Source organism: Bos indicus, chromosome 8 (assembly GCF_029378745.1).
Source record: "Bos indicus isolate NIAB-ARS_2022 breed Sahiwal x Tharparkar chromosome 8, NIAB-ARS_B.indTharparkar_mat_pri_1.0, whole genome shotgun sequence".
Classification (NCBI taxonomy): Eukaryota; Metazoa; Chordata; class Mammalia; order Artiodactyla; family Bovidae; genus Bos; species Bos indicus.
Window position 1 is genome coordinate 29,366,778 of NC_091767.1, and position 12,124 is coordinate 29,378,901.

General features: G+C 39.9%; 1 protein-coding gene across 4 annotated transcripts in view; it reads left to right on the forward strand.

The window, feature by feature from the left end:
* The window catches only part of FREM1 (FRAS1 related extracellular matrix 1), a 178,293-nt gene that overhangs the window by 146,360 nt on the left and 19,809 nt on the right, over positions 1-12,124 (forward strand). For all 4 annotated transcript variants that reach the window (XM_070794530.1, XM_019965913.2, XM_070794531.1 and 1 more), the window contains 2 exons: positions 8,849-8,978; positions 11,868-11,940. In XM_070794530.1, coding sequence (XP_070650631.1) covers positions 8,849-8,978; positions 11,868-11,940 — 203 coding nt within the window. The remainder of the gene's footprint in view (positions 1-8,848; positions 8,979-11,867; positions 11,941-12,124) is intronic.

A 12,124-nucleotide genomic window follows, 5' to 3' on the forward strand; every position in this document is an offset into this window, starting at 1 on the left:
AGAGGAAAAAAGACTTGGGGGAGGTATTAAGTAATACTTTGAACTTGTGTCAAATATAGGACCCTCAGAAAAACCAGAGTATCAAATCCTCAAAATTAACCATATTAACAGACCATAATTTCACTTACCAGGTCACTATTCTAGATTTTTTAAGGTACACCTTGAATAACAGCTATTAAATGATTGCAGAAATCACAATCCAGTTCTCCATGTTTTTTTTTTTTTCCAAGTTTGATGCCCTTCCCACTCACCTCAGAGAAAAGTTGTTCATTTATTCTAGTTTTAGTATTGACTCTATCAAACCACACACCATAATGAGCACAGCTTCTTATGGGGCTTTTGTGACAGAGTATGGACAAAGAAAGACAAGAAAATTGAGAAATTCACCTCTGAGCTCTTCATTTTTGCTTTTTCTTTCTGATCCTGGATTGTAGTCCCAGTATCTGCCAGCAGAGGTCTCTGTGGTCATTGCTAGAAAAATGCATCTTTACCAAAACCTGTTCTCAGAATTGCACCTCTATTGCCTGTAATATAAAAAAAATCTGGTCCAGATTTTTATTGAGTGGCTACTATAGGCCAGGTGCACAGTATAAGCATCTGGGAAATAGGTGTGAGCAAGGAAGAACTGGACCCTGACATGAAAATTCAATCATGACACTTTAAAATTAAAACAGATGCCCACTTGCCATTAAAATGCTCTTGCCTCAGAAAAATGGCTCTTGGGATTATAATCTTTATAGAAAATAAGTTACCTACTTGCAATTTCAGACAAATGTATTCAATTCTCAAGAATGTTTTTTAAAAAATCCTACTCAAAAATATTAATAACTTGATTTCACTGCTTTTTAATAGTTCAACGTATAAACATAAAAATATTGATCAGACTTGCTACTGAACTAATGCTGACCACATGGGAACACAGAAATAGAACTAGATAGATATTGCTTCACCCACAAACTTCCTTTTTTCATTGGCCACATCTTGCAGTATGTAGAATCTTAGTTCTCCAACCAGGGGTCAAACCTATGCCCCCTGCTTTGGGAGCACAGCATTTAACCACTGTATCACCAGGGAAGTTTCTACATATACCCCGCCCCCCCGCCTCCCGCCACCAGTTCCTCATTGTAACCAAGGACACTGCTTTTGAAGATAATTTATGATTTTGAATAATTTTCAAGTTTATTTCAGAACCTCAGAATTTATAACTTTACTTGAGACTTTTAAAATAGACTCCTACTTCTACTAGATACCTATTTTCAGGTACCTATGCTGAAGATGTTTCTAATTCAGCTTGTAATGATTGGAGTCAGTGGAATATAATGCAAAATATGTCCACTGAGAGTTAATCCCCAAATAACTTTGATTTGATCCAACATATGTTAAGTTGTTTTCTCTAGAGTGGGTAGAGGGAAAAGCAGGTAGAAGTTACTAAGCACTTATCTTTATAGGTTTTGAAGGATATAGTTGTCTCTAACCTCATTTGTAAGTAGTTACTTTGTGGAACAAGAAGAACTATTTTTTTCCAGTAGGAAACAATGTTATGAATAATGATCTGTCTTCCCAGGGCTAGCAGGAACCTAGCTGCCTGTATAGAATAAATCACAGGCATTTACACTATAGCTTTCTGCTCTACTTCATTGCTCTTCATTTAATCATCACAACAACCTTTAAGTTAGGTACCATCATAATCCAGAATTTACAGGTGAGGAGACTGAGGCAAGGAGATAGGAAGTGACTTTTCCAAGCTCATATAGCTCATCAGAGAAGGAGCTAAGATTTTGGTACAGAAGTTATGACTCTCAAATCCGTGGTTTTCCTCACTGCATTAAAGGACTTCTTGCCCACTCTTAATGAGTGTGCTCAACTGGCCTAAGGGGAAAGAAGCAACAGACTCAGCTCCATATTTTTCTCCAATCTTTGGCCATCAAAGCAACAAGAAAGGAAGAATACTTACTCCTCAAGGAGCTTAAATGTAAATTACAGGTCTCAATATGAGTGTGTACTCCATGGCTAATGAACTGGGGATAATGGGATAGATAATGTACGGTAAACCACTGGACTCAGAGCCAAAGAACAGGTTTGGGCTTTGACTTTGCCACTGACCTAGGTCAAGTGTTTAGTTATCTTAGTTATCTCATCTGTAAATTAGGGGCAGTATTACAATTTATTTAGAGGAACAAATGAGGTAAAACACGTGGGAGCATCTATTTAAAGTCCTTGACAAACATGACCTGCGGTGGTGATTACTACTGTTGTGCATTCATGTGGGGGACAATGATTGACTGAATAGTATTCCAGAGGCCTTTGGTAGCCAGCTAAAGCCCATAAGTTAGAAATGGACTCTGAGATGTTCACAAAGTGAACAATCCATATTCTTGTTAATAATCTGAATGCAGTGAACTTTGTGTTCTGGTTTGGTTTAGGATTAATAGGTTAATAGTCTGTATATTTCAAGGGGTGAAAACATTCTGCAATGAAGCTAAAGGGACTGGTGGATGCAATCAGGAGCAGAAAGGAGGCTCTTTATAGAATAAGGAGGACTCATGTTCAGTGAGAATTGTCCCGGAGTCTTGATTGCTCATACGTTTTTGCTATGGCAGCATTTCTGTAGTGCATCAGTCCTAAAGGGTCAATAGACTTTCCATTAGAAATGGTGTTGGGAAATCTTGATGTGATCAAGTTATTATGACTCACTAATGCATCACATTGCCAAAGTCACAAAGATGCGTGTGTGCATTGGGAATCTTCAAGAGAGGGATATAATATGCAACATATCTCAATATGATTTGATTATAAAACCAAGACCACCCTGCCCCAGAATAGCTCATGGCACAAGCTTTTCATGCAATACGTTTAGGAGACATTTGTAAATAGAAGTTACTATAAAATGTTGAAATCCATGGGAATTTGCATCAAAATTTAGATTTGGTTAAGTGCCTAAATTTCAGGCACTGTGCTAGGTGCTTTCACATATGTTTTCCGTTTTAATCTGCAAAGCAGTTCTCTGAGGGTGATAAGGAAATCAGGTTCAAAGCATTTAAGTAATTGGCCAGCAGCCACTAAGTGAATAAATGGCAGAGCCCACAGTGCACCATGACCTCCTGACCTCAGTGTGAGTGCTCATCTTCTCGGCCCATGCCTTAGCATGCCGTTCTCATGTCCAGTGTGAATCTCAAGATGGTCTGCCTCCCACCCAAACTCTGTCACATAGGACCACATCATTCATCAAAAACACCTTTGTAGACCACAGAATGTAGCTGACGTCTGACCAAGGCAGTCTCTTAACATGCATTCAGTGTTGACCTCTTTCTTGCACCCACTGCAGAAAAGGTGAGCTTCAAAACGAAAGCTGACCCCTGCTGAAGTTCTTCATAATTCAGTGGCTGCTTCCCCAGCTGCTCCATGATTCCAAGCACCTTGACCCTTCTCCTCCCTAGCAGGCGAACTTAGAAATGCTTTAACAACTTTTATGAAACACGTTATAGGGAAAGAGGTTGAAACTCTTGGTTAGGTAAAGCTTTCACGTTACTTGCAAGCCAGAAGTTAAAGTATTTGTCTCTAGATTAGATCTAAGAAACCACAGAGGAAGGAAAGGGAAATAGGCCTTATTAAGTACCCACTGTGTACAGGTGCTTTATACGTATTAACAAATTTTAATTTGACATGAATGTAATTTCCCTCATTTTACAGATGATGAAAATTGTGGTCCAGAGAGACTGAGTAACTGACCATAATCACACACTAATAAGTGGTTATGAGATGTGTCTGACTCCAAAGCACTTGTTTGGGGTACTCACTATGCTGCTTCCTGACTAAGCACCGTTTCCCCATTATCATGAGAGAAAGACAGAAAGGCAAACACAGGTGTTCATAGCATTTTTATGGAGCTTAATAGCATCCTCTTTGAATTGATAAGTCTTGGATTGAATACTTAGAAAATATTTTTTAACATTTTGATTTTCTTAAGTCATATGCTACTTGATTATAAGTGAAGATCTAGTTATAAGAATAATTTAATCACCATTTTAGCTACTATAAAATCTTTCACTGAGAAGCTCAGAGTACTTAATGAGTGTTCATTAAGGTTCATTCAACCTCTTTGAAGTACAGACTCATTATTATTGTACTTGGGGAAGTGAGGAAACTGAGGCAGAGAGCAGCCAAGTACCTTTTTTACATTTGCTTGTTAACCTGGATTAATGTCCCAAATCCCAAAATAAAGTTTGATTCCAAATGATTCTTTTGGTTCATTGTTCCTTCATATAAATGAACCAAGTAGACACAAAATGGTTAGATAGCATCACCGACTCAATAGACATGAATCTGAGCAAACTCTGGAAGATGGTGAAGGACAGGAGAGCCTGGCATGCTGCAGTCATTGGGGTTGCAAAGAGTCAGACACGACTTAGTGACTGAGCAACAACAGCCACAAAATAGAATATCAGAAAGTGTATATTTTTGACTCTGCTTCAACACTCTTGACTATTTGGTCCAGACAATTCTTTGTCGTGGGGCTTGGGTGGAGGGTGAGTTGGGCGTCCTGTACATTGAAGGGTATTTAGCAACACTCCTGGACGACACCTACTAAACACCAGTATCCCCTTCCTCCCATTGTGAAAAATAAAGCTGTTTCTAGATACTGTCAAATGTTGAGAAGCATGAATGTGCCTTAGAAAATAAGACATCATGCTTTATGATAGAATGGTCGTTTACCAATGCCATCTTTCTCTCAAGCTAATACAATCCAATATGACCTAAAGAATCCAGAATAAGTCAGGGCTAGAAAAAAACATGTGAAAACATCTGGCCTAGAGATTTTCTTTTCAAATTGTGTGAAATATGTGAATAGGCTGGGAAGAAAAAATGTTTCAGTGGTCAATTTAGCTTTTCAAATAGTAGGTTAAACGAAGTTCATTATTTCCTTGAGCAAATATTTATTGAGCACTTACTATGTCCCAGTCACCCTACAAGGCACTTGGTGATACCTCAATGAACTGCAGACCTTTAGTACCTAAGTGAATTAAATAGTATGTTATATGTACTTTGGAAATGAGAGTTAATCAGATTAAAGTGGATCACACATGCTGGACTTTGGAGGTGGATCGCTAAATTGGGTAATTAAACAGTTTGTCTTGTCTTTGACTGAAAGAAGAACTGGAAGTCTCATCCCATTTAATTTCTTTTTCATGTGAGATGTTATATCTTTTTATTATATATGCTGGGTACTGTTGCCTTTATTTTTTAATTTTTATTTTAATTAGAGGATAATTACAGTATTGTGATGGTTTCAGCCCTACATCATGAAAGACATAGGATGGAGGAATAGAAATTAAATAGTCTGGGCATACCCCGCAGACTATGTCTTTCATTCATGACAGTTGTTGAGAACCAAAACTTGGCTTATAGATTAAATAGACTTTTCCATTGTGATGAGTCTATGAAATCACTTCAGGAAGGTTTCCCGCCTGGGGATGACTTTCCCCGTGACGGACATTTGGAAATGTCTGGAAACAGTTTGATTGTTGTAACTGGAATGGAATGGCATGGCTGCCTCTAATGGATCTAGTGAGTAGAAGCCAGGGATGTTACTAAACTTTTTTTTTTTTTTTTTTCGCCTGCACCCCATAGCATGTGGAATCTTAATTCCCTGACCAGAGATAGAACCTGTGCCCCTGCATCAGAAGGCAGAATCTTGACCACTAGATCAGTGAGGAAGTCCCCACTGGGAGACATCCTACGGTGCACAGGACAGCCTCCCACCACAAAGAAACCTGGTCCCAAATGTCAGTAGTTCCCAGGCCAAGAAATCCTGACCTCAGGGCTTGAGGAGTTTTTGCATCCTGCTGACTCACAATGATTGCCATGTGGGTTTCACAGAAAGTGTGTCTGTAAACTTCAGAAGAGGGGGGTCATTAAAATGTGAAGATGTGAACCGACCCCCATCTGCTTGACACCTCCCAATCCAGAGCTTTCCACAGTTCTCTAATGGGCTTCTGCATCTGGTTATCTGCATGATAGCAAACATCTATCTGTATGGCTTCTTGTAGGGAGAATTCCCAGGCGACTGACTACATCTCTAACTTTTCTTTCAAGTGTTTGTGTTGAGTTTAAGCAACTGTAGGCTCAGTGTAGAAAGGCCTTCTTAAATACAATACTGTAGAAAACAAAAAAACACTTTCAAAGCATGTGTCACACATATCCTCTGGGTATGCAAGTGCCTCATGATTTAAATATTTTTCTGAAAAATATATAGCCTGGCTTAAATTTCATAGCTTTCAAATAGGCATTTATTGTTTGTAGGGAATAGTTATAAGAAAGTAAAATAGAACATTGTGTAATTATAACCTTAACCTCTAAGCATCATGCAGCATTCCAATGATGTATCAGGGTGATGTGTGCAGGTTCCCAAACACCAAAACCCTTAATGCTTTGAAACTGAATGTCACTCTGCATGATCCCCTTATGGATCTAGATCAGCAATCAAATCACACTTCATTTTAGGCCTCAAGGTCATCTGGACCTGCAGAGTGACACTGATGAATTTTTGCTGGTCGTGGTTAGCATTAGCAATACATAGATTCTTAGAAGATTGAACCTTGAAACTCATTTGAACCTTACACAGACTTAGTTGAAATCCATCTCTGTGTATTTATTTCACTGGTTCCCACTGCTCCCTTTTCCTTCCTGTTTTATCTTTCTGTTTTCTCTTCCAATCATTCTTGTTGATTTTGTTCCCCTTTCTTATCTGGCTGGATCCTTGAGGAATTCTTTGCAACATGTTATTTCTATTGGCATTTATAACATCCGTGTTGCTTGTTATCTTGTGATTCTTTAAGCATTGCCATTTCTTTCTTTCTTGATCTGTCTCCTGTCAGATTTGAAATCGATTTCATCAAGGCCCATGAGGTTCCCAATATTATTTAATATAAGTATCCTATTTTCATGTCAAAATTTTGTGAAGCCCAGCATGCCAATAACAATAAATGTCACGTCTATTGATTGAATAAACATATATGAATACAAATTCTTGAAGCTCTAGAATAAGTCCATGCTTCCACACTACCATTGTCTCACTGGCTGCTGGTCGGTAGAGTAGAACACAGTGCTGTTGAGTTTGTTTTGCTAGTGAACTTAATATATAGGATGTGGCTGTGACACATGATTGGTGCAAGGACATAAAGGGTTGATTAGAGGACAAACTTATTACTCTCTGTTAGGAATAATCTCCAGGAATGTGTGGCGTGTTCTTTGAAATTTGTGAACTCCATGGTCTACTCGGTAGCACCCAGAATTTCTAGCTCTGCAAAGAAAAACACTGTAAGAAGTAAATTTAAAAGTCTAGAGGAAAGACCTGAATCTAAGTGGAAGTTTGGGAATACAGTAAGGCAAACTCTGAGGGTTTTATGAATGGAGAGTGAAAGGAAAATGAATAAAACCAAAAAAAATGGAAGCGACTTAAATGATCATAGTGAAGACCATTCATGTCTTTTATGTTGCTGCCAGTTACAGCGGGTAAAAAAATGTAAGGAAATCTTTGACGAGAACTGTTCAGGTGAACCATTTCAAGTTTTCTCACCTCAAAAAGGGAAATATTTCAGGATAAAGATAAAATTGTAGCCCACTGCTTGAGCTCAGATCACAAGAGTCATGGAGAACTTTAGTTGGGAAGAAGAATGGTAGAGAAGGAACAAAACATTTGGTTTCAGATTTATGCTAAGGACTCTATCTCTGCTGTCTGTTAGCTTTGTCATAGCATTTTGCCTTCAAGCTAGTTATTTAACCTCTCTAAGCTCAGTGTTGGAGAAGGCAATGGCAACCCACTCCAGTACTCTTACCTGGAAAATCCCATGGACGGAGGAGCCTGGTAGGCTGCAGTACATGGGGTCACTAAGAGTCAGGCACAACTAAGCGACTTCACTTTCACTTTTCACTTTCATGCATTGGAGAAGGAAATGGCAACCCACTCCAGTATTCTTGCCTGGAGAATCCCAGGGACGGAGGAGCCTAGTGGGCTGCCGTCTGTGGGGTCGCACAGAGTCGAACACGACTGAAGCGACTTAGCAGCAGCAGCAGCAGCAAGCTCAATGTTCTTTTCTGAAGAAAAGGAAAAAGACAAAAAAATACCTCTTTGTATTATGAGGATTAAAGAAGTCAGTTTCTATCAAATTTCGGACTCACTAGACATAGTGTGGAAAAAAAGACCATTCTGTCTTCATCAGGTTTATTCAGTTGTATCGCTGCAATCAAGCTATATGTTAGTATAGTCCTTGCACATACACAGAGGAGGGATGGGTAAACCTGTAAAATACATGCACATTCTAATTCCTAAACATTCCTCAAAGACGTCTTGTTATTAAACTGAACCTGAGTTTAGAGAAGATCTGTGCCTGGAAATGATCTTGTTGTACCATTGAAGGAGGCCAAAATATAGGAGAGAAGTTTCATATCAATGTCCTTTCCAAAAATGAACCTCTCCTTGAACTTAACCACCTGCTCCTTTCCCTTCCAAACACTCTCAAATTTGAGTCCCTTCCTTTATCATGGATAACCGCACACCTTGGATAGACTTTTAATCTTATTTCTACATTCATAAAATAAAATTCTAATACATGCTCTGTCTACCTCACAGCAGCACTGAGAGTAACGAATGAGATAATGCTAGTAGATATTCTTTGTGAACTAAAAGGTACCAAACATATGCAAGGAGTTTGCAGCACTGGTGTAGGTTGATGAACCACTTTTTTCTCCCAGTTTGGACCAGCGGTTGCTTTATACCCAGCAGAGGAGCCCCACAGGCTTCCACTTTGCATTTCTCATGATTTTCTTTTTTCTTTTCTTACATGCCTAGTTTGGAACTGAATTGGTCTCATATTGAGTGGTCGCGGACTGAATATGAGGTCTGTGAGAATATGGGCATGCTACCCTTGGAGATTACCAGAAGGGGATATTCCATGGATTCAGCCTTTGTGACTGTACAGGTAACAACTCTAAACTATCATCTTTCAAGCTAAAGCCTAGGTTGCTGGTTGGTGCCTTTGACTATTTCCTTAAAGAAACTCAGAGTAACTGAGGAAACTTCAAATTGCAGGAGTGTTGCTCTGTTCCAGAAAGTCTAAGTACAAAACCTCTTTGTCCCTCCATCATTTATCAAGATACATTAGCTCCTACATATTCTATTTCTAACCCATCTTTAGTTTTAAAATCTGGTCTTTAACTCTTGAAGTTTGATTTCATAAGATCTACCCAACTTAGTGAACTTGGGCCAAACTCTGCTTTGGAAAGGAAAGTTGTCTGCAAACTTCAGTCCCTGTATGGCTTTCTCTTAGCATGCACCAAGATCACCTATGGTCTCAGTGGATGAGAAAAATCAGGGATTACACCTATCTTACGCATCACCCAAGTCATGCAAAATTAAGAGGCTATGTAGCAATAGAGGCAGCCTGAAATATAAGAAATTTTCAATAATTAATTTTGGACTAGTCACCTGCTATTTCTTTCCACTGACATGGAACATGGAGCACAACCATGGCTTCTAGAATGGAAAGGTTTTTAAGAAGTCTCTAGAAAAACTGCACATTGGGAGAATGAGAGCATGAAAAGCCTGTACATACTAATGCTGGTAAAGACTTCCTCCTCAATCTAAAGGGGGGAAAAAAAGCAGTGATATTAGGTTCTGGGGGGAAATGCCATCTCAGTGAAGTCTCAGTTACAGTAAGTTCAAATCAGCTTCAGAACCTTGTGCACGTAGATTATACTATATACCAGACTCAGCATTTATCTTTCCAGTGGGCATAGGTTCTGTTTTCCTGACCTATGGGTGCTTTATGATTGTTAAAGGATCAGATAACTTGATGTCCCCTATAACTTCCCAGTACATTGGTTATGGAAAAAGAAAGACTGCGTGGTGGTTTCCTAATAATCTGGGCCTCCAGAGAAAGCACCATATGCTCTAGGCTGGAGTTTTGGGCCACAGAACTGTTCACCTTGCCAGGCAGGAAGAAAAGACCTGGTGTGACAGGGAATCTTTTGTCTGCTGAAGCTGAGCACGCACAGTAAAGCTGCCAGCTGTGTCTGCAGGCCTTTCTCAAACAGCCTGAGTCTTTCAGGGACCACTCTGCCCACAGCACAGCCTGCCACTTTAGACCAGAGCTGATTGGCTGCTTAAGAAAGTGCTTCTATCCTCTGTTGTTGCCTTGGTTTGAATCACCAACCTGCACCCGACTGGCTGCTGCAACCACTTCACCTTAGCCCATTTCTTTTCCCACGTAGGATTCTGTGAACTCAGTGGTGGTAAATACTAGGTAATTGCACGTGCAAGAACCACACGGGGAAGTGTAACTCCCAGCATATGGTGGGTACAGGTGTACAATGGGCTGCCTTTCCACAGGGAAAGGTTGTTCGGGAGGAGCCTTGGCATCATAGAGAAAGGGCAAATAGGGGCTTAGGAGGCAGTGCTCTTCTTTTTTTTTTTTATTGGAGTATAATTGTTTTACAATGTTGCATTAGTTTCTGCTGTATAACAAAGTGAATAAACTCTATGTATACATATATCCCCTCCCTCTTAAGCCTTCCTCCCTCCCACCTGCAGCCCACTCATCTAGGTCATAGCAGCAGCAAGTTGAGCATTGTGTGCTATATAGCAGCTGTCTGTTTCACACGTGGTAGCTATCTATTTTACACATGTTAGTGTATATATGTCCATGTATCACTATATCTAGCTGGTTTACAGTGGTAGTGTATGTATGTCAAAGCTACTCTCCCAGTTCGTCCCACCCTCTCCTCCCCGCACTGTGTCCACATGTTGGGTCTCTACATGTGCATCTTTATTCACCTGGCAGTACTCTTCTTGAGCAAAGCATTTCCACTGCAGACCACTGGCAGATGTTAGAGGCTTTGGTAGAAATGGAGATCACATCTGAGACCAAAGAAATAGCAATTTGTGCATTTTGAATTGTGCCCTTCGTCCCTTGTAAGAAAGTGAAGGAATGAGTAACCCACTTTCCCAAACATCTCATTCAATGACCTCTTTTTCAAACCAGCTGAAGCCTCTTTTTCGAACTCTTTTCAACCATGTTTCAAACTAAATATGTGTTCTTCACATATATTTAGGCTCCTTGGGGGAAGTTAAGGGCACGATGTCAGAGTCCTTAAATCATCTCTGTCCTTCAGCCCCAGAAAAGGGGAACAGGGGAGCAGCCAGTAGTCTCTTTAGATTAGAGCAATTTTTTTTTAACAACTTACTTGAAGGAACTCCTAAAGCCCTGAGTTCAGGGTTTGGTGGCCTCTGTGTGGCTGTTCCCCAGGTCCGTCATCCCCACAGAGCGCTCATTCCTGTCTGTGAAGGGGAATGGCTTCCTCCAGACAGGAGAATGGACCGGACTTGTTTTCATTCATTTGGTCCGAAGGCTGCGCTCTGAGCTTGCGGGATCCCTCCAACTGACTGACAGAGCAGCCTTCTATTTGTCAGGAGAGCCCACTTTTTCTTCTCTCCTCTGTCCCCTTCCTTTCCTCCAAGGCGTGATTTTAGGACCATGTTGGGGTAGAGGGAAGGCTATGGAATAAAATGGTATCTGTAGCAAAGAGAAAAATATTGTTTAAAATTCACATTACTTTCTCCAACAACTGAATTATTTATAAAGGAGAAGCCAAAAAATAAAAAGTTTTATGTGTCCTTCCATTGATATTAGTCTAGGGAAAAAGGTAACTTTAAGGAAGATGGATCCAAAATGATGTATTATAATAAAAGATAGTTTATGTTAGGAACAGATTTAAGAACATGAGTTAGTCTAGTATGAGATTAGACTCAGCATTTCTCTATCACAGCATATTTTTGTTAAAAGAACGTCTTCTCTTTTTTCCCTCTTGAGGTCAACCAAGTGTCAGCTACAGTTGGAAAGGATTTCACCATGACTCCATCTAAGCTGGTGCAGTTTGACCCAGGTACGCTGTGTGTCTACAGTTTGTTTCATGTTTTTGTAAGACAGTCTAGAGATTGTGGAAAAGACAGACTATTATGCAACTTCAGCCAACTAGAACTCCTCAAGGAACAGTATTACCTCGCTTCCAGAGAGATCAGTTTGGCCTTGAGGTTTTGTGCTTTGTATTTTATTTTATTACTAGTGGA